Source organism: Peromyscus leucopus, chromosome 5 (genome assembly GCF_004664715.2).
Source record: "Peromyscus leucopus breed LL Stock chromosome 5, UCI_PerLeu_2.1, whole genome shotgun sequence".
Taxonomy (NCBI): Eukaryota; Metazoa; Chordata; class Mammalia; order Rodentia; family Cricetidae; genus Peromyscus; species Peromyscus leucopus.
This window is the reverse complement of record NC_051067.1, coordinates 12973391-12996895: the sequence shown is the minus strand read 5'-3', so window position 1 is coordinate 12996895 and position 23505 is coordinate 12973391. Positions and strand designations below refer to the sequence as shown.

The 23505-nt window shown below is 44.9% G+C and overlaps 1 protein-coding gene across 1 annotated transcript in view; it reads right to left on the bottom strand.

The window, feature by feature from the left end:
* Positions 1 to 754: 754 nt before the first annotated feature.
* Shc3 (SHC adaptor protein 3) overlaps positions 755 to 23505 on the bottom strand; it is a 133064-nt gene continuing 110313 nt past the window's right edge. Inside the window, exons 10-12 of the mRNA XM_028863810.2 lie at positions 23299 to 23457; positions 19440 to 19735; positions 755 to 1057 (exon numbers count right to left, since the gene is read on the bottom strand). Coding sequence (XP_028719643.1) covers positions 929 to 1057; positions 19440 to 19735; positions 23299 to 23457 — 584 coding nt within the window. The 3' untranslated portion in view covers positions 755 to 928. The remainder of the gene's footprint in view (positions 1058 to 19439; positions 19736 to 23298; positions 23458 to 23505) is intronic.

The window sequence follows — 23505 nt, the reverse complement described above, 5'->3', positions numbered from 1 at the left end:
CTTCCACTCACAGCCTGTGATGAACACACTGGCTTGAAGGACATACAGACCAGGAAAACTTTCCATAGCCTGCCTTCCACAGACATTCATCACTATACTGATGAAAACGAAGGAAGCATTTGTCAATTGGAGATCTTAAGTCTTATTTTGTACCATATTTGGCCTCGAATGAATGCTCCAAATCCATACACACACACAACTGGGGTCAAAGGTGATGGGTCCCCATGACCCGAACAACATGGGTCAAACATGACCTGAAACATGACCCCAGAAAAGAGGCAGAGTACCACCTGCTTTGGAGTGGGGCTTCAGTGGGTCATCACGTGACAGAAAATCCATTGACATGCCATCTGTCTGGGGGTACAGAAGCCAGAGCCAGAGGAGGCACGTCCATCTGTGAACAAAGCTACAGCCCAGAACCAGCACTCACATGAGCTGTAGGGCAGGGGCAGATGTTTGGGCAGCATGCTGCTGTATTCTATCTCAAATCTGTTTGTCCTGGGGCTGCCAGCTCACCTGCATTCACCTTGTGTTGTGCTTATTATATAGAACTGCAGATTACACCTTCCTAGCAAAATTTCCCAGTAGGTCAGCTGAATTAAAATTTTTGCCTGAACAACTACCATCAAATTTGCCTCTCACTAAAAACATACAGCATAGGGCATTAGTCTCACATCTTTCTTAGTCTTAAAAAATATAAATATAGGGCCCATTTGTACAGGATGTGTGGGTATATACACCTCTAATACGCATCTGAGATGTGTGGAACGTGTTTATGAAATCTGAACTTGAAGGAACGCTCCCTTGAGAGGAGCTCTTGAGGAAGGTGATGTGCCCACAGACATCGGCCCCAGTCCCCAGAGGCCGAGAGCAGTGGACCCAGGTCCCCCTGACCTGGCACAAGGCGTGGGCAGGGTGCTGGGCCAGTTCAGTGTTTCCTCTCCACTGGTTGCTGGAGGCAAAGCTCGCTCCCTGCAGAGACGATGGGCAAGCTGCTCTCAAGATGGTAGTTGATGAGGTGGCCGATGCTGTCAAAGACCCTGTCCTTTGTCCGGATCTGTGAGGATTAAACAAGGAGAGGTTGAGCAGGTGTCAGATGAAGAGAAGAAAGAACACATTGCAGGAGAACTATCCGGAACATCTGACTCAGCCCAGAAAGGCAAGGGGAGGGACGGCCTCCCTGGGTCTGAGGGCTCACCGTGCTTCAAAGAAGATTTCTGTAAAGACCCTGGTCACTGACAACAGTTGGTCAGTTTAGTATACTTCACCTACCTGCTCCTCTGAGGCAGTCCTTGAAAATCTCAATCCACTGCCCTGTGGACACTGCCTACCTCATTCCTTCTCTCCTTGGCCTCACTGGGACAACAGGAAGTCCCAGCTAACGAAGACAAAAAATACAGTAAAATATAGGTTAGGGAGGAAAACAAAACTCCCTTTGTTTACAGACTCCTGCATGACTATGATAAAAATCTGAGTAGACACCAACAATGAAAACTATTCTTGATCTAATACACAAATTAAATTTCCAAGATCCAAAGTTAATATGCAAAAGCCAATCACAGGCCAGGGAGATGGCTCAGTGGGTAAAGGTGACCTGAGTCCAAACCCTGGAACCCTTGTGAAGGTGGGGGAAGAGAGTCAACTCCACACAGCTGTCCTCTGACCTCCACACATACACCATAGCATGCATGTGGTTTTACACACACACACACACACACACACACACACACACACACACACCCCACACCCAATAGCAGTAAGTAAATAAAAAATTTTAGGTCAATCACTTTCTTACACACAAGCAATGACTACATAAAATTTGAGATTTAAAACAGAATGCCAATTACATTAACATAAAAAGTTAAAAACTCAGGTATTCAATGAAATATTTAGGTATATATATATATATATATATATATATATATATAATATATATATATATATATATATAAAATCTCAAAGCTACAAAAGCCTGATTTAAAAAAAACAAAGATTTCATTGAAAAGAAAAAATATTCCATGTTCATGGATAGCCAGATTATGCCATAATTTTAGTCATTTCCAATGTGGTCTTTAGATTCCATACAATTTCAATAAAAGTCATTGCAAACTAAGTTGTTGATATGAATAATCTTTTTCTAAAGTTTATGTGAAGAAGAAAAAGATCCAGGGTAGTCAGCAAAATACTGAAGGAAAAGAACAGGATTGGTTCCACAGTCTAATGGTTGGCACTCTGGACTCTGAGAGAAAAGAACAAATATGGAAAATTGTCACCATTCAGGACTCACCATAAAGCTACAGGAATCAAGACAATGACAAGTGCCTCCATGGGACAAAAGAGGAAGCTTAGGATGTACCCACCAGATAATGACAACTAATATTAATGACAGATAAAGTCATGAGTTGAAGAAAATGGTATTTCTAACAGATGGTCCTAGAACAATTGAACATCCATGTGAAAAAAATATGGACCATTAATTCAAACATATTAAACAGAAAAATCATAGAAATCAAATTCTTAGAAGATGATATAGGAAAAAATATAGACAACTATGGTGTTAGATACAAGAAAAATAATGGCAAGTTCACAGAGAGGAAGCCGACAGGAGATGACCCTTCAGAGGGGTTTTATTAGGAGAATGGCTCAAGGCCAGAGGCAGCCATGATGAAGTCTTAGAGAGAGGCGAAGCATTAGGAGAAATAAGACACTGTACTACCATCAATTCTGTATGACAAAGGGAGTTTCTGATTCATAGGCCTTCCCTTCCAAGGGGGTGGAAGATTCAGTGTGACCAAGTATATGTGCTACAAGTCAAGAAGGTACTGATAAAGATCATCTATTTAAAGTTGAGAGAGAAAGAGAGAGAGAGAGAGAGAGAGAGACAGAGAGAGAGAGAGAGAGAGAGAGAGAGAGAGAGAGAGACAGAGACAGAGATAGAGAGACAGAGAGAAATGGGAAATACAGCAGCCTCTTGATGTTCACAGAAAATTGGTCCCAAGATCCACTATTGTGGTAGTCTGAATGTAATTGGCTCATAGGCAGTGGCACTATTAGGAGGTGTGATCTTGTTGGAGTAGGCATGGCCTTGTTGGAGGAAGTCTCAGTTTACTTCCTGCTGTCTGTGGATCAAGATACAGAACTCTTAGCTCCTTCTCCAGCATCACATTTGCCTGCATGCCACTGTGTTTCCCACCATGAGGATAATGGACTGAACCTCTGCAACTATACTTATAAGGCAGCCCTAATTAAATGTTTTCCTTTAAAGGAGTTTCTGCAGTTATGGTGTCTCTTCACAGCAATAGGAATGCTAAGACAACTACAGATATCAAAATCCAGGGAACTTCAAGTCCTTTACATATAAAATGGTTTACCATTTGCACAGTATACACACATCCTACCATTGACTCCAAACTGTCTCCAGATCTCTTGTTAGATCATAGGCCAGAGGCTGACCCTCTCCCCTTTGACTATACTCCACCCCCAATCCCACAACTCGCTTTCTGGGACAGAAAGTGATAAAACTGTGACTTTGCAGCTCTCACAGGGAATTCATTTCTCTACCTTCCACTTGGAACTGTGAGCAAGTCCAGCCCCCAATCTCTGGACCAAGGACAACCTTGAATTATAGCTTCATTTTTACCTAATGCTTTCTTGCCTTCTCATGCCTGGCATGTAGACCAAGCCAAGCTAGGTCATGGTATGGAGCTTACCTCTGGGCCCCACACTGAAATCCTATGAGACTCAGTGTTGTAGAATATTATTTTAAGGTGTGTTCCTTTTATGTTGAATTTGTTTAACTCTGTGAAGCTGTGTTACTGTGCCTGTCTAAAAAACCTGATGGTCTAATAAAGAACTGAACAGCCAATGGTGAGGCAGGAGGAAGGATAAGTGAGGCTGGCAGGCAGAGAGAATATATAGAAGGAGAAAGGTTGGAAGATGAAGAAGGAGCCAGAGGAGGAGGATGACTCCAGAGGTCAGCCACCTAGCTACACAGCCAGCCACAGAGCAAGAGTAAGATTTACAGAAGTAAGAGAATGGGAAAAGCCCAGAGGCAAAACATAGATGGGATAAGTTAAGAAAAGATGACAAGAAAGAAGCCAAGCTAAGGCTGGGCAGTCATAATTAAGAATTAGCCTCCGTGTGTGACTTATTTGGGAGATGGGTGGAGAGGCCCTCAAAGGGCAAAAAACCAAATGACTCAGAAACCCCCATTGTCCTTAGGGGGTGAAGGGCCCTTCCTTCGGGACTCCTTCAGGTATGTGGTAGCTTGTCTCTTCTGATGCAGCTCCCTTAAGGGCTTTGAAGGTGCTCCCTCTGCCTCTAGGACCTCATCCTGCCTCTGGACCTATTCTCTCTGTGTGTCTCTCCGTCTCTGTCTCTCTGTCTGTCTCTGTCTCTCTCTCTTTCTCCTAACCCTCTGTTCTCCCATGTCAAGGTCTGGTCATGACCACTCATGGTTCCAAGGCTCTCTCTCCTAAAAAGGGGAATCCCACCTCAGCTTCCCTTTCTACAAACATTCATGATGCCATGGACATAGATGTTCCCCTGCTCTGTCTGGGGATAATGGCAAGAAGATTTTATGTGCTCAATGCAGGTAGTTTTTTTTTTCTTCTTTCTTTTTTTAATATTTGAAGATTTATTTATTTTATGTATATGGTACTCTATCTGCATGTGCACCTGCATGCCAGAAGAAGGCATCAGATCTCATTATAGATGGCTGTGAGCCACCATGTGGTTCCTGGGAATTGAACTCATGACCTCTAGAACAGCTGCCAATGCTCTTAACTACTGAGCCATCTCTCCAGTCAGATATTGTTTTGTTTTTTTTCCCTCAAGTCACAGCTAGCCATAGAAGATCCTGTCACAGGTAATTCCACCTTGAAAATGATGTCTCAGGAGCCCTGTGGCTGGAGACAATACCAGTCTTTCATCCCAAGAAGATATCTATCTTCACTCTCTGTCCTCCATAAAACCCTACCACAGGCCTTACCCTGTCTGTGGGAGCCCAGAAGAGCTTAGAAGGTACCCTGTCTCTGTGAGGCCTCTGGGGCTGGGGTTCAGGCCTTACCCCAACTGTGGGAGCCCAGAAGACCTTAGGCAGTATCTTTCTTTGTGAAGCCTCTGGGGCTGAGGTGCAGTCTGACCAGTAGCAGAAGAAACCAGAGGGAAACCTTCAGTTTTTCTGTGAACAGTGGGGAAGCTGAGACCACTACCCACGATGTCTCCAAAGCTGTCTCCCACCTCACTCTCAATCATCAAAGATAGTATCGGGAGACCAACAGAGAACACAACTGAGCCAGCCTATACCTTTGTGAAACTCCACAAGCTCAGAGTCCAGCTGGAGAAGAGGAAGTGGCCTCTCCCCGTAGCCAGGCTCACTTGGGGGAAGAGTCAAGGCAGGATGCCCCCCAAAACCCCCCACCACCACCCCTCACCCCTGTCTGAAAGTGTTCCCAGGTGAGGCACCTCCTGAATCCGGGAGGTAGAAACTGCCTTTATTGCCCCCTTGTGGCCGAAAGTGTGCAATGTTGGGGACCTTGAAATTTTCTAGGGGGACGGTTCCTTGAACATGGTGTGGTGCCTGGGAAGACTTTGTTCCTGGACAGCACCTCTGTCACTTGGAACTCAACATGGATGCCACAATGTGCAGCCCAGGAAGAAGCGGAGAGGGAAGAATCATGGCAAGCCCAGGAGCTTCATGGGGTTTCCCATAGAAGGACGGCTAAAGGTTCCTTCCCAGCCAGGACCTTCACTGACAGGGAAGTCACACTAGTCCGGGGCCAGAAGTGACTTACACAGTCACAGTGGGTGGCACCTTACTTTCTGTATAGTGGTCTAAACACAGTCCCAGTGAGAGCCACCACTCAGAAAGCTAAAGCCTTGGGCCGATGTGTCAAGCAGAGACCGGGCCCTGCTGCCCTCAGCAAGGATGGCTTACCGTCTAGTCAGAACTGGGCCATCAAAGGAGTCCCCATGCAGGGACTTGCCTAATGTTGGCCAAGCATCTGGCAGTGCCTGTGGGGTCCAGAGGCTGGGAAGAAGATGCCCAACTCCATGGTGGCTGGACACAGCCTGGAGCACACAGGGGGACAGGGATCTGGGCAACAATGGCCTTCTTACAGCTTTCCTTGTGACCTGGTGGTGTGTCCCAGTGAGAAATACAGAGGCCATTCCTGGCCTGGCTTCGTATCAGGAGACATGCACAGACTTTCCCAATGTGGTGGGAATTGTTGCAGAGGGAACTCAACCCATAACCTCAGAACCTTTCTTGTCTGTATGGAGGCCTCTATTGACCTTCAGTTCAGTCTCCCCTTCCTTCTAGATGTGGCTTCCCTTCCATAGCTAGTTCCAAGGGAAGTGACAGGTGGGCTGTAGACAAGGAGCACACAACTCCTACCCCCCACCCATTCCTCTCTGTTTACACCTCCAGAGAAGAGGGCAGAACATAAGTATCTGAAGACATGAAACACGCTGCTGTCTGTAGAGAACTACAGTGCCCCAGACAAGGAACTTCTGAGAGACGCTGAAATTCTAAATCTCTTCCCCCTCTCTGAATCAGAAATGCTACTCCATGTGCTTCGGTCCTCTCAGCCTGATGCCCCACCCCCCAGATGTCAGGGCTAGACACAGGGAAAGAGAACTGAGCTATCATGATGAGGACACCAACCAACACAGCATCCTGTTCCTAGATACCACCATGAACACATCCTAAAAACATCACATCACGAAGAGAACAGACCGATTCCACCCCAGAAGATAAATCAGAAACCAGAAAAACATTCAACTCACATCCATAACATAAAAAAATAGAATTACTACATCTATTAAAACAAAATGTATGAAAAAAATAACTCAGGGGATAACGACTTTTAGAAATGAAATGTACAATTTGTAAAAGTGTATAAACATGTTTGTAAGCCATAGAGAGATGATGTTCAAAGGTTAGAAAATGCTCCAAACAAGCAGAAACTTGAAGGAAAGATAAGTGTTTGCTCCTGCAGCTCTACAGAAAGTTCCCTTTTAATGTTCTTAATGGCAGAGATGCACTCTGGTTGTATTTATAAGCAAAACAAGGAGTCAAACAGGAATATGCTGCAAAATATTTAAAATACTTCTCTGTGATGATCTTGTGTTCCCCAATATATTGTGCACTTCAATAAACTTACCTGGGGTCAGAGAACAGAACAGCCGCTAGACAGACGTAGAGGCCAGAAAATGGTGGCACACATGCCTTTAATCCTAGCATTCTGGAGGCAGAGATCCATCTGGATCTCTATGAGTTCAAAGCCACACTAGAAACAGCCAGGCATGGTGGCACATGCCTTTAATCCCAGGAAGTGAGCCTTTAATCCCAGGAAGTGATGGCAGGCAGCAGAAAGGTATATAAAGCATGAAAACCAGGAACTTGAGTCTGTTAAGCTCTTAGGCTTTTAGCAGCAGTTCAGCTGAGACCCTTCAAGATGAGGACTCAAAGACTTCCAGTTTGAAGAAACAAGATCAGCTGAGGAATTGTCGAAGTGAGGCTAGCTGTGGCTGGTTCTGCTTCTCTGATCTTCCAGCGTTCACCCCAGTACCTGGCTCCGGGCTTGTTTTATTAATAAGACCTTCTAACAATTCGTGCTACACTTCTCCCTTCCCTTAATTTCTATTATTTTTCCTTGGGAAATCAATACAAAATAAAGACAAAACAGGTGACATGTCATAGGGAGTATGGGGGTTGAGGGGGTGCGGACACAGGTGATCTAGCACAGGTGTCAGAGAACAAGTGGAGACACTGGAAGCCCTAGTGACTGTGGAAGTGACGCCATTGTAGAGCAATTTAGTAAGCACGAGCCCTAGTGTGTGCTTTGAAACATGCTGGAGGATACATGAGTCGAGCCTGCAGAGGACCCGGACACTTGAGCGACAGTGGTTTCTCCTAATGAAAGCATGGTGTCCACCCCACCTTCCTGGACCTGCTTGGCCAAAAGGATGAATCAACCACGAGTGACTCGCGATAATTTTAGACACATGCGGGCTGACAGAATGATTCAGGTGCTGAAAAAGCCATCTCTGAGGCCCCTCCCACAAACTCTGTCACCAGCTCCCTTCCATGCTATTTTAGGGTCTCTTCCTTCAACACCCCGCCACGGAGGCTTGGAGCTGTGTTGGGTGGCCTCCTCTTTGGCTTCCCAGTGACCTCAGTGCATAGTGAGAGAGCTCAGAGGCTGCTAGACGCCGGGTAAATTTAGACTCAGACCGGTTTTTTGCATCCTTCTTTCTCTGAGTAATCTAACTTGCCAAGATTCCCCCTTTATAGTCAGGGACCAGCCAATTACCATGAAAATCAGATGAATAAATATTGAAGAGAACGTGTTCGGTGTCTATTTCAGTGTCCTCACAGCAAGGAGGCAACTTTACATTTTTAATTAAGTCTTTCATTTCCATCTCCTTCTCAGCTAAAGCTATCCTCTGTAGGATCAATTAAACCGGATAATCAGATCCAGCTAAAAGCCCCCCAAAAGAATAGTCATCAGTGGGTGTGACTTAACAAGCATTCTTGATGGTCCTGTGAATTTCACTCCAGAATTAAAACTATATGATAGCACAGCCTTGGGAATCAGCTCCCGAGAACATCTTATCACAATTCCATTTCCTCGTTTGCTGCACACCTTGATACTAGCTTGTGAAAATATAAAATATTGTTAGTGGGGTATAATTATTGGTTTCAACTGTTAACCCAACACAATCCACAGTCACCTGGGAAAAGAGTTTCAATGAGGGATTGTCTAGGTGAGGTTAGCCTATGGGCATGTCTGTAGGTGATTATCTCGGTTATGATCATTGATGTGAGCAGACCCACCCACTGTGGGCAGCACTATCCCCGGGCAGGAAATTCTGGATTGTAGAAGAGTAGAGACAGAGAGTGGAGCGCAAGTATGAGTGCATTAACTCATTACTCTCTGCTTGCCTGTGGCTGTCAGGACACAAGGAATGTCATTTAAAATAATTCTTTGGAGGTATAAAGACTTAGTGAATACATTTTTTTTATCATCTTTGCTCTATGTGATGACATACTCAGCTAGACTTTTTTTAACATTTCATGTTTTTAAATACCAATTTTTCGAGTGAAATATTTATATTCTCACAGAATTCTTGAAGGTTTTTCTCTGTTGTTTTCTTTTTGATAACCACAGCTAAATTGTTGCAAGGCCTATGAAGGAAGCAAGAACTCTGGGATGCTTCTATTTAGGGGATCTTGCTTGTGGTTCCACACCTGTAAAAATTCACCAGGTTCAATATTAGTAGTGTCACATGTGCACATTCACAGACCTGTAGAGGACAAGGGCCTCATGCTTACAGGTCTGTGAGGAACCTGAAGCACTAGGGAAACCAAAGGAAGGAGATGTTTACCTGTCTTCCACCCGAAAAGCTGGGAATGGATGTAGATTATAACCGGGTGATCTTTCCTGTATGTAGGGCCACACTCACCCCAATGCCCTGGACTATTATGTTTGTTTATCCCAGACTTGTCCACTATAGATCTTGAGCACTGCTTCCCACTCAATAAAACCCACCAGGCAGTGGTGTCCCACGCCTATAATCCCAGCACTCGGGAGGCAGAGGCAGGTGGATCTCTGTGAATTTGAGGCCAGCCTGGGCTACAGAGTGAGTTCCAGGAAAGGCGCCAAAGCTACCCAGAGAAACCCTGTCTTGAAAAACCCAAAACAAAAAACCATCCTTCTGGGAGATGTCACTTATACTTTACAACATTCTAGGTAATTTCTGGTCAGGCCAATCCTGACCTCCACAGGCCATTTTGTTCACCTTAGGCAGCCTCCCTGGACCCTTACCTTGAGCATTGTTTCTAAGTCAACAGAGCCCATCTTTATGGAAAAGGTCATGGTACTCTGCAAAGAGTTTCAATGTAAACATGTCTTAAGCTTTGGTGTACACATAGGATTGAGTTAATTATCATCAGAAAACTTTTCCCAAAATTATGCTGTGCTTAAATAAGGCTGAAATAAACTACCTGGGGTCAGACTCTAAAGTTTGAATCAACACTAGCTAACTAAGTCAGGTTGAACCAAATTTCCTTCTTGCCTCTCATGGATTGTTATTCTACAGGCCCTGGAGTTTGCAGAGGACCCCCCAGCACCACACACACACACACACACACACACACACACACACACACCCTGGTCCTCAAATTTCTTGGACTCTCAGCTTATAATCTATAAAAGCCATGCTGGATCAAGTATCCACCTAGTGTCTATTGAATACCTACTTTGTGAACACCTACTGTGTATCAGGCACTGTCCCAAGTCCTTGGGGACACTACAAGAGCAAGAAGGTTATTCATATATAAATTATAACCTAGGGAGAGCAAATTAACAAATAAGTACATACTTTTTTTGTAATATGTATTAAAGCAAAAGTAAATCAGAATAAAGAAGAAGAGATTATTCATGGGGTTCCATTTAGATTAGCAGTTAGAGAAAGGCTCTCTAGCATGTCATCTCTTGCATAGAGAAGCCTCACTTATCCTGAGGTGAGTGTGAACATGTCATCTTGATACCCAAACCATGCACACCCACTGAAGCCCTATTGATTCATGAACAGACTCCAAACTTTCTGAAGAACAGGTGCATCAGAAAATTCTATCCACGCAGAACCCATGTTTATTGGCTTAAGAAAAAATAACCACCTTTTTGTGTCAAAACATGATGAGGAAGCATTTGCTAAACTTCAATGTTACCCACAATAAAAGCAATTGTGTGGAATCTCTCCCAAGAAACCCGCTGTCCAAGCTGGCCAGGGAACCAGGCAGGGAACAGCTACTCTCCTTCTTATCCTCCAATTCCAATTCCCCAGCCTTAAACCCAGCTCGTTAGTAAACCACCTGATGTGCCCTCTCCCTCTCTGACCCACTCCCACGGAACTAAGCCAATACACTCCAACAGCCTCCCTTCTTCACCCAATCCCTTATCTTACTGGCCAACATCCAAGTCAGTCTCTCTCTCTGGAAACCCACTGGCCAAGGTGACCGGGAATCAGGTAGACAGTCTTCACTCTCCTTTTCACCCTACAATTCCAGTTCCCTAGTCTCACCCACAGCCCTGTGGCAGACCACCTACAGGGGCCTGTCTTACCTCTCTTTCTCCATTCCCTGTGGACTCCACAGATTTTGTGGCAGACCCGGCTTCCCTTCTAGCCCATCACCACTCCCGTGTGCCAGCTCCCAATACCTCGAAACAAGTTCTACTGGAGATGCCCAGTGGTCACACCTGGTAAGGACTTAGAAGCACTCCCTACCAGGCAACATACAGCCACCACACTCTCCTAAGATCTAGAAAGGGCAACAGAAGCCAAGGACCAGAAAGCCCACCTAACAAGACTAGACTAGACAAGACTAGATATCAGTGCCTAGAATTACAATCAACCCAAACCTGGATGCCTAGATACCAGCATAAAGACAATCAATAACAGTCAGGACAATATGTCTCCACAAGAGCTAAGCAACTCTACCTCAGTTGGCCATGAGAAATGAAACCTGGCTGAAGCACAAGACAAGGACTTCAAAATCACTATTATGAGTACACTTAAGGAGCTTACAGAAGGTATGGACAAACCCATTCATGAAATCTATGAAAACACAAACAGTGGAATGAAATGAAGAAAACTGTTTAAGACATGAAAGTGGAAACAGAATCAATAAATCACCCAAACTGAGGGAAAACCGGAAATGAAAATTTAGGAACTTTTAATGGCTATTCTTGGTTGTAAACTTGACTATATCTGGAATGAACTGCAATCTAGAAATGGAGGGCACACCTGTGAGAGATATTTGGCTTGGTTTGAAGTGGGTGAATCCACTTCTAGTCTGGATCTTTGAGGCAGGAAGACACACCTCTGATCTGAATCTTGAGGTGGGAAGACACACCTTTAATCTGGGCCACACCTTCTGCTGGAAACCTGTATAAGGACATGGAATAGGAAGCTTTTGCTTGTTGCCTCTTTGCCCTTGCCTTGCTAGTACATCCATTCCTTCACTGGCATTGGAGCCTCCCTCTCGGGGATTCCAGCATCTACAGAAGACAAACTGAGACACCCAGCCTTGTGGGACTAAACAACTACTGGATTCTTGGGATTTCCATTCACAGCTAGCCATTGTTGGATCAGTTGGACTGCAGCTTATGTCATTCCAATAAATTCCATAGACAGACAGATGGATAGATAGATAGACAGACAGAGATTCATTCCACAAGTTCCATGACTCTAGAGAACCCTGACTAACACAGAACTCAATCAGAACCTCAGACGCAGGCCTCACCAACAATACAAGAGATGAAAAAGAAAGTCTCAGGCTTTGAAGAAGATAGAATAAATGGATTCATTTGCCAAAGAAAATGTTAAACTTAAAAAATTCCTGGCATAAAGAATCTAAGAAGGGGTTGGGGATTTAGCTCAGTGGTAGAGCACTTGCTTAGCAAGCGCAAGGCCCTGGGTTCGGTCCTCAGCTCCAGAAAATAAAATAATTTAAAAAAAAAGAATCTAAAAAAAATGGAACACTAGGAAAAGACCAACTCTACAAATAATACAAATAGAGGAAAGATGAGAAACCCAAATCAAAGGTACAGAAAATATTCTCAACAAAATCATTAAAGAAAATTTCCGTAACCTAACGGAAGTGCCTATGAAGGTATAAGAAGCATGCTGAACACCAAATGGACTGGACCAGAACATAAATTCCCCACAACACACAATAATCAAAACACTAAATGTACAGAACAAAGAAAGATTAGTAAAAGCTGCAAGGGAAAAAGACCAAGTAATATATAAAGGCAGACCTATTAGAATGATACTTGACTTTTCAATGGAAATGCTAAAAGCCAGAAGGGCCTGGATAGATGTTCTACAGACTCTAAGAGACCACAGATGCCAGTACAGACTACTATACCAAGCAAAACTGTCTTCAACCACATCCAAGAAAACACAAGGAATAAATAATCTCAAACCAGCAAATCAAAAGAGGGGGGAAGCCCACAACACCAAAATACAATAAGAGGAATCAATAAAGAGTACTCATTGGTAACTCTCGACATCAGTGGTCTCAATTCCCCAATAAAAAGACACAGACTAACAGATTAGTCACAAAAACAGGCTCTATCTTTCTGCTGTGTCCAAGAAACACACTGTGGTGGTTTGAAAAAAATGGCCCCCATAGGCTCACAGGGAGTGGCACTATTAGGTGTGGCCTTTCTGGGGTGGGTGTGGCTTTGTTGGAGGAAGTGTGTCACTAGGAGCAGACTTTGAGGTTTCAGATGCTCAAGTCAAGCCCAGTGTGGCATATTCTCTTGCTGCTGCCTGCAGATCCAGATCTCGGCTTTTTCTCCAGCACCATGTCTGCCTGCACACCACCATGCCATATAATAATAGACTAAACCTCTGAACTGTAAGCCATTCCCAATTAAATGTTTTCCTTTGTAAGAGTTGCCATGGTCATGGTGTCTCTTTACAGTAATAGAAACCCTAAGACACACACCTTACAATCAAGGACAAACATCACCTCAGAGCAAAAGGTTGGAGAAAGATATTCCAAGCAAATGAACCAAACAAACAAGTCAATGTGGCCATTTTAATATATGACAAAATTTCAAACCAAAACTAATCTAAAGAGACAGGGAAGACATCTAAATACTCATTAAAGGAAAACTCCACCAAGAGGACATTGCAATTCTAGACATTTATGCACCAAACACAAGGGCATCCATGTTCATAAAAGAAACACTACTACAGCTAAAATCACACATTATTGACCCTCACATGGGGATAGTGAGTGACTACCCCATTTCTGCCGATAGATATATCATTCGGACAAAGACTCAGTCCCAAACCCCAAAGTCTCAACAGATACAAAAAAAATTGAAATAACATCCTGCATCCTGTCTGACCACCACAGATTAAAGCTGGATATAAGAAACAACAGGAAGTTTACAAACTCGTGGAAACTAAACAACTCAGTACTGAATGAAAAATGGGTCAAATTGGATATTAAGAAAGAAATTTAAAACTTTTTAGGTTTGAATGAAAATGAAAAACTATATTCAGACTTATACACACAATGAAGGCAGTTCTAAGAGGAAAGTCCATAGCGCAAAGTGCCTCCACTAAATTAAAAAAAGAAAACTGGAGATATCTCATATTAGTAATTAACAACATGACTGAAAGGTCTAGAACAAAAAGAAGAAATAAGGAAATAATGCCCAAAAGGAGTGGATGGCAGGAAATAATCAATCTGAGGACTGTAATCAATAAAATAGAGACATGGTGAACAATACAAACAATCAATGAACCAATGAGTTGGGTCTTTGTGAAAAACAGTCAAACTGACAAACCCTGAGCCAAATCAGCTAAAGGTGGAGGGAGACCGACAAATTAGAGGAGACGGGGGACCGTGACAACAGACATCAGGAAGTCCAGAGAATCATCAAGACATGCTTTAAAAACCTGTACTCCACCCATTTGAAAATCTAAAAGAAATAGATAATATTCTCTATATCCACCGCCCACCAAATTAAACCAAGATCAAATAAGCAGTTTAGTACTCTGGCTAACACATGGCACAGGCACACCTGTAGTAAATAAATGTAATAAAAAGAAATGTTACTAATAAATTGTTGTGTTGTTTATAAAATAAATACAAATAAAAAAAGATAAATGTCTGAGAATAGCAAAGATGCTTTATATAAATGAAAGAGGCAAAATCACAGCACCAGATGTTAGGAAAGTCATCATGATGAAAACAGGGCAGGACTCACACATGGATGAGTGAGCAGTCAGAGTCTGAACAGCCACAGGCCAGAAATAGAGCCCGGAACAGCGAGCATGCATGTTGGAGGAGGAAGCTCCATGTGGCCCAGAAAACACAAAGCATTTAATGAACAGTTACATGGAGATGAGCTTACTCATTTAAGAGACTTAAAGATATTGGTCCTCAACTTCTTATTGCATTTAAAAGTCCCTCCAGAGAGAATTTAAATAATTGTGACATATAAAACTATGAAGAGAACAAAAGAAAATATAAAGAAGTATAGCGTGTTTGTGATTTATGGGTGAAGAAAAGTAGAAAACTAAAAATCATGATGCTAAGTGGGGGGCAGGTGGCTCCAGCTGAATCGTTACAAAGAAAGATACTTCTATTTGTTGAGAAAAATCACAGGCCAAACTGTCAGATAAGGAAAAATAAATAAAGGAACACATTGAAAATTCTGTGGCTGAAGAACAAAGCAAAGGAAGCCCAGTAAAAAGTCAGGATCAACCACAGGTAAGCTGAGAGCACCAAACTTATAAGGGATGCCCGCTCATCTGCTAGTGACATGTACTTGAAGAAGTGAGAACCAGACGACAAATATCCCCTTGCCCATCACCCCACAGATCCACAAAGGCGGGCAGACACTGTAAAGAAAGGGCAGACGTGAGTGCCCCTTGGGCTGCTAGCCAGGAAGCAAACATAAACATTAGTGAACGTAGATGTACAGGTTTCCTCTGACCCCAGATGCCCCCATCCCTGCCACCCGCCCCTGTACAGAGTCTGTAGATAGTCTCCTGCACAGAGAAAGCTAATCATGAGGGTCCCTGACAGCAGAGGCACCTGCCTTCTCCCGGGAGCTTAGGAAGCGGCTCCCTGAGTGTGTGCGTGACAGACACTGGATAACCATGCAGGAAAGGATCCCATCTCAAAACCACATCTTTGGGGCTGGGGAGATGGCTCAGTAGGTGAAGTGTTTGCAGTGCAAGAGTGAGGACCTGAGTTCGAATCCCCAGAACCCACTCTAAGCCAGGGATGCCACACACACCTGAAATAGTAGTGTTCATAAGACAAGATGGGAGGTGAGGCAAGGGAATTCCTGAAAGCCCGCGGACCAGCTAGCTTGGTGTTCACAGACGTAAATAACAAGTGACCCTTCTCAAACAAAGTGGAAGGTGAGGACTGGCACTTGAGGTTGACCTCTGACCTCCACACATGCATGCCATGTATATGCCCACACTCACAGTTGAACGTATCCACACTACATACACATACACATCAAGTTTGCAAACTTCTAAAAACCACAAACACATGATATGTGTTTTCTCAGAGAAGGGCTATGTTTAAATAAAATTTACAAAACCTTCACAGAAGATGAGCAGAAAAGCAGCTGTGCTCACTGTGTTCCTTACTTGGGCCCATGGCTGCCCCCATGGAGACAGGTGCTTTGAAAGCGCCAGGGACTATGTGTGTGGGCATCTCGGTCCAGGTCCCTGAATCACATCAGGTGACCCCTACCCTCATCTGTGCCCCCAAAACACAGTACAGTCCAATACTCTGGTTCCATTCCTACCCACCTATCGCTGATCCAATTCTGTTAAGTAATTCTACCTTACTTTTTGTTTTCACTGGATAAGAGGTTTAAAATAACAGTCTTGGCATCTGCTCAATGGTTAAGTTGATTAAATTGCACTTACTGAACTTGGCAATTATTGGACTATGCCCAGGGTAAAGTCAAATACACTTATTGATTGGCAAATGGACAAGTCAGAACCCACAGAATTACTCAGACAGAATTGGACTACCAACTCAGTGTCAGGAGGCTGTACCTCCCTGACCAGGAAAACATGAGGCTAATTAATGGGGGTTGCCTGCTGCCCAGGACATTTTCTAGCCTACAGGAAAGCCTAGGGGTCCAGTTTGGGAATAATTTGGGATAAATATTGAAAATATGGGAGACTTTAACTTCTGTGTTCACTGTGAATATTTTAGGAAGGAATAGTGCTGCTGCTATTGCTGTAGTGTGTGTGTGCGTGCGTGTGTGTGTGTGTGTGTGTGTGTGTGTGTGTGTGTGTGTGTGTGTGTGTGTTTGCACTCATGGGTGTGCAGGTGCCTCTGGAGGGCAGAAGAGGGTATCAGATTCTCTGAAGCTAGAGTTACAGGTAGTTATAAGACATCTGATGTGGGTGCTGAGAACTGAACTCGGGTCCTCTGTAAGAGCAACAAGCACTCTTACCCACTGAACCATCTCTCCAGTCTCCAAAAGCGATATTTTTCTAAATCTTTCCTTCACAGTTATCTTTGCAGTTTTATATTTTAGGTTTCACTTCCAAATGGAGGTCCCTTTCCATAGCATATAAAACATGGATAGCTGGGCAGTGGTGGCGCACGCCTTTAATCCCAGCACTCGGGAGGCAGACCCAGGTGGATCTCTGTGAGTTCGAGGCCAGCCTGGGCTACCAAGTGAGCTCCAGGAAAGGCGCAAAGCTACACAGAGAAACCCTGTCTCGAAAAAAAAAAAAAAAAAGGATAACTTTTTAAGTGTCCTTATAGCAAGCCAAAGTTTCTCTGTTTCTTTTGTGTGTGTGTGTGTGTGTGTGTGTGTGTGAGAGAGAGAGAGAGAGAGAGAGAGAGAGAGAGAGAGAGAGAGAGAGAGAGAGAGAGAGAGAGAGGAGATTGGGTAAGAGCAGCCACAGTGTGCATGTGGAGGTTAGAGGGAAAAAGAAACCTTGAATGCCAGACCTCATCTTCTACCTTGTCTGACACTGTTGAGATATCTCATCGTTCACAACTATATACATCAAACTAGTTTCAGGGAAGTTTCTGGCCTCTGCCTCTGTGCTGCATTGCTTTATGTCAACCTGACACAAGCTAAAGTCATCTGAGAGGAAGGACCCTCAATTTTAAAAATGCCTCTATAAGATCAGGCTGTAGGCAAACCTGTTTAGGTAATTTTCTTAATTAATGATTGATGGGGAGAACCCAGCCACTGTGGGTGGTGCCTGACCTAGGCTGGTGGTCCTGGGTTCTATAAGAAAGTAGACTGTGGTGGTATTGTATTTCCCAAAATATTGTGCACACTAATAAACTTATCTGGGGTCAGAGAACAGGACAGCCACAATATTAAACATAGAGGATAGGCAGTGGTAGCACATGCCTTTAATCCTAGCATTCCAGAGGCAGAAATCCCTCTGGATCTCTGTGAGTTCAAGGCCACATTGGAAACAGCCAGGCATGGTGACTCACGCCTTTAATCCCAGAAAGTGAGCCTTTAATCCCAGGGAGTGATGGCAGAAAGCAGAAAGATATATAAGGCGTGAAGACTTGAAACTAGAAACATTTGGCTGGTTAAGCTTTTAGGCTTTTGAGACACAGTTCAGCTGAGATTCATTCCAGTCCGAGGAGACAGGATCAGCTGAGGAACTGGTGAGATGAGGTGGCTGTGGCTTGTTCTGTTTCTCTGATCTTCTGGCATTCACCCCAATACCTGGCCTCAGGTTTGATTTTATTAATAAGACTCTTTAAGATTCATGCTACAGTAGGCTGAACCCCTCCATGGCCTCTGCATCAGCTCCTGCCTCCAGGTTCCTGCCAAGTTTGAGTTTCCTGTCCTGACTCCCTTTGATGATGAACAGTGCTGTGGAAGTGTGAGCCAAATAAACCCTTTCCTCCCTGAGTTGCTTTGGTCATGGTGTTTCATCACAGCAATGGTCACCCTGACTGAGGCAGCCTCCCATCTCACTGTGAGGGCACTGGGATCTCAGATGCTATCATGTCTGGCTTTTATGTGGATTCTAGAGATTCACACTCAGGTCTTCGTGTTTCTGCAGTACAGGGGTGTGACTGAAAAATGTCCTCCATGGGCTCATGTATTTGAACATTTGGTGATGCTGCTTGGGGGTGGGTTATGGAACCTTTGGAGGGAGTGTGTCGCTGGAGGTGGGCTTTTGAGAGTCTACAGCCTCAGTCAACTCCCAGTCCTCTCCTCCTGTGTCCTACTGTGTGGACAGAATGTGACCAGCCAGCTTCCCACTCCGGCTGCCATGCCCTTTCCACCACTGTGAACTCTTACTCTGGAAGTATAAGCCCAAATATGCTCCCTTAGGTTGATCTTGGCCATGGTATTTTATCACAGCGACAGAAAAGTAACTAATACACATGGCAAGCTTTTTACCCATTCAGCCTTTTCCCTAGCTGCTATTTCATTACCTTTTAACTAACATTTTATTTTTAAAATGTTAACTATCAGTGTGTATGTAGACACATGAGCATAGGTGCCTGTAGAGGCTGGAAGAGAGCACTGGATTCCCCAGAGCTGGTGTTAGAGGGGGTTGTGAACCACCAAATGAGGGTGCTGGGGACCAAACTCAGGTCCTCTGCAAGAGCAGTTGTACTCTCAACCACTGAGCCGTCATCCCAGGCCCCATTTCGTTATCAAGGGCATGAAGATCAAAGCTTTTATCCTGGCCTATGATAGTTTTCCACATTTTATAACTCGCAAGATAACACTTGTCACAGAAGTCTCCTGTCCCTGGCAGGTCCATGTAGATAGAGGAGGCAGTGTGGATGTGTCCCATGTGAGGCCTCGTAAATAGACATGGTTAAAGGTAGTTATGAGCCTATTGGAAGGTGCCTGCCCATGTCTCACCGTGCCTTCCGGGTCCACCAGCAGCAAGTGCTTGGCCTGGCCATTGTGCATGCCTGTGAGGACAAAGGAGCCAGGGTTGGTAGTACTCTTTCGGACTAGGAAGTCTCCATCTTCTCGCAACAGTGCCTCTGCCTCCTTCCTGCTCATCTCTCCTTGGTACCAGGGCTCAGCATCAAGCTCCTCCAGCATCTTGGCATCTGGGGCTCTGGGTGAGACAGGGCTGATGCACTCCACAGACGCCGCTTTGCTCAACACGGGCCCCAGGGGCTGGTTCTTGAGAGCATCTTCAAAAGGCTCTGTCAACAACACATGACAGCAACAAATCAATCCCGGAAGAGTGAGCAATAAAAATAGAGTGAGAGATGAAAATTAAAATGTAACTCTTGATGAAGGCTGGCAACAGAGATGGATAGTCGGAACTAGAATTTAAATGCACCGCCCAAATTTTGGCACGACTCTCTGGTGATTCTACTTTCCAGACAGCTGGAGGTTGTGCCTGGTGCCAAGGATATAAGCACATACTTTGCCTAGCTGGATAGAAGGACTTCAACGTTGCCCACCGCAAGAAAGTAAGTCCAACCGGCCATTTCACACCACCTACCTTTTCTGAACCATTAGCCAGCCTCCTTAAGAAATCTCATCCCTCCCCACCTTGCCCCTCTCCACCTGCTTCAAGCAGAGGACCTGACCAAGCCCCTCACCAGCTGCAGCATTTGGGAGAACGGGCTCTGCACCTCACCTAAGCAGCACAGTAGAGCTGATCTTGTCAACAGGGGCGCTGGTGAGCAGCTGAGAATGTGAGCATGGGAGATCTGGCCCTGACCCTCATCTGCCATAACATGGAGTGGGTGAGGGAGAGATGCCACCCCCTGTCCATTGCCAGCTGTGGTAGGTGGGGGAGCTGGCCCTGGGGTCATGAGGGCTGGAGATCTGGTCCTGCCCCTCACCAGCTGCAGCACTCAGGAGAATGGTCCCTGCACCTCACCTGAGCAACACAGTAGAGCTGGCCCTGGTGGTGTAGGTGTGGGTGAGCTGACCCTGAGGGCATGAAAGCAGGAGAACCCGCCCTGCCCCTTGTTCCTTGCTACATAGGATGAACTAGCTGGGGCAATGCTGGAGAGCTGGAGTGAGGATGGGGGACAGCTGGCAGGCTAACCAACCCTGCAACCACCCAGGCCCAGAACCAGGGCTATGAGTTGGCCCACCCTGTCTATGATCTGCTGGAGCATGTGAAGGGGCCAGTCCTGCAGACCCAAAGCTGCAGGATCTCCATGACACAGGGCAACAACAGGATATCCAAGAGGAGTCCCAGTGGGAGCCCAGCACTGATAGTGTAGCAGAAACCAGAGGCCTCAAGCCAGACCAATGACTCTTTGCAATAAACACTTGCAAGTAAAGATGTATGAACTAAAGAGCATACTGTGTGACTCACTGTGTCACACTGCAACTTCCATGATGAGATCTTTCTCTTTCTTTTTCTGTTTTTTTTTTCTCTTGAATCTTTTTTATTTTGGATAAAGGTTACAAGGGCAGAGGGCAGATATGAAGGGATGGGTAGATGAATGGTATTGAGATGCATGATGGGTAAGCCACAAAGAATAAACAGTTTTTAAAAAGAAGAAGAAAGAAACCCTGTATACAAACTTGTCAGTGCCAAAGGAAAAGACAAACCAGGAAACTGATTCCATGAAAATCCCAAAGCACCACAGATTTCCTTCCAAATCCCTGGTGCCTCTGGTGGACTTGCTCCAGGATAGGAAGCCTACTTTGCCTTGCCCTTCACTGGCATCTGAGTATTGCTATCACAGGTGGCTCAATCTGCTCTGGAACAGACTCCTTACTGTATAGCATATTAGTGGGTCCTCAGACCTCTGCGAGTGACAACACATACCAGTGGCAAAAGAACTCGCTAAGTGCATCTGACTCAACTTCAGCGTGTGATTTTCCAGTACGACAGTAAAAGCATTGGAAGAAAGGTATGCAGTGCTGGGTAAACACTGTGGACTTGGAATCCGAGCACCTGCACGAGACAGTGTAAGCACAGCAGCAACTAGAGTGGTCTCTCTTGAACAAAGCTCCGCCCCCGAGTCCCACATTGTTTCTAGGATACCCACTGGAACCCTACAACTCCTCAGTGAATGGTGTAAAATAAGCCAAATCTGGTGGAAATTAGGAAAGGATGAAAAAGAGAGAGGAGAACACGTCAAACAGAATTAGATCTTTTTGAGAATCACTAAATCCTTTATAAGTGTGGGGAAGAAAAGTGATTTAAAAACTATTGGATAAAAGATAAAATAATAATTTTGGTTCTGTGTGTGTGTGTGTGTGTGTGTGTGTGTGTGTGTGTGTGTGGTTGTGTACACATGCATGTGTGTGCGTGCATGTCAGGCCAGCTGGTAAAGTACTTGCCTCACAAGCATGAGGACCTGAGTTTGATCACCAGAACCTAGGTTTTAAAAGTCAGGCACATGGGGCTGGAGAGATGACTCTTGGTTAAGAGGAATGCTGCTCCTGCAGAGGACCTGGATACAGTTACCAACACCCATGGATGGCTCACAACCTCCAACTTCATTTCTACTGGACCTGACTCTTCTGACCTGACTCCACAGCTACCAGGCATACAAGTGGTACACATATATCCGTGTAGGCAAAAACACTCAAGACACATAAAAATAAAAAATAAAGATAAACCTTAAAAAAAAATAAAACAAAAGAGCCATGCAGGTATGTGCTTGCAATCCCAGTACTGAGGAGGTGTAGACAGTCAGATCCTTGGGGCTCACTGGCCAGTCAGGCTGATCTAGCTAGCAAGTTCTAGGCCAAGAGAGAGACCTTATCTCAGAAACAAGGGAAATGGCTCTTGAGGAATGACATTCAAGGTTATCTTATGGCCTAAGCACATGCACGCACGTGTGTGTACACACACACACACACACACACACACACACACACCACAGAGAGGCAAACCCACCCACATACATAAACTCTTCTCTCCCTCTCCCTCCCTCTCTCTCCCCGTATGTATGTAAGTATGTATGTATGTATGTATGTATGTATGTATGTATGTATGTTTATCCTCATGAGCTCCCAAAACTCTTTCCAAGTTCCTTAACAATTTCTACTCATTGCATTTCAGTTCATGACTTTTCTCTAACTATACATCAAAGAGCAAGTCCACATGACATCGTCAGCCCACACTGCCAATTACAGTGGGTTCCCACCCTTCCCTTCATCCAGCTCTAGAGCTCACTGCTGAGCACGCCTCATCGCCTGACAGCATGTGCTTGGTTGTTTAAACCACACCAGAGTAAGGCCATGTGTTTCCACACTCCTGCATAATTTCAGTGATTAGAAAAGTATTTGACACATGGTAAGCACTGGATACATTTTTGGAGGATGCTGGGAGGAAGAATGAGAGGGGAAATGAGAGGAAATGGATGGGGCAGGGAGGGAAGGGCAAGCAGAGAGGGAGTGGGGAGGGCAGGACTGACAGGAGGGGGGGTGGAAGAGGTGGCAGAGGGAGGGCACCGTAAATAAGGTATATAGCAATTTCTCATCCGAATGTCCTTGTTGATAAACTGAGGTCGCTGACTACAGCCACGTCACTTCTGTTCCTCTGAAATCATACATCAGTTTGCATGGTATGGCCAATTAATATTCAAATGAGCACACATACATTGTTGGGTACATTGTTGGTCTTCAAGAGGAAAACCAGTTTCCTCAAAAGAAAGTCTCTTGGCTACAGAGAGGATGTGTAACTCAAACACCTTACTGGAACCCAATCCATGTCCAGCAGGAAATGCAGTGGTGACGTGGCTATCGGATGAAAGGCAGCATAGAGAAAGCCATGGACACCTACTCATGTCAAAGAGGTCCTTCCGTGGGCTGCTCTCCGTGCTGCTGCTTGCTGCTGGCCAAACCTGTGGAGGGACCGGCTGGGTGTTGACATAGGTTGGTGTCTCTCCTACCAGAGCCATGTGCCCTTTCCCTTCTGGTGTGCTATAGATGTCCAAGGAACCTGCACCAAGAAAGTGAGCCCTGTTACCTCTTAGGATGGTGACACTCT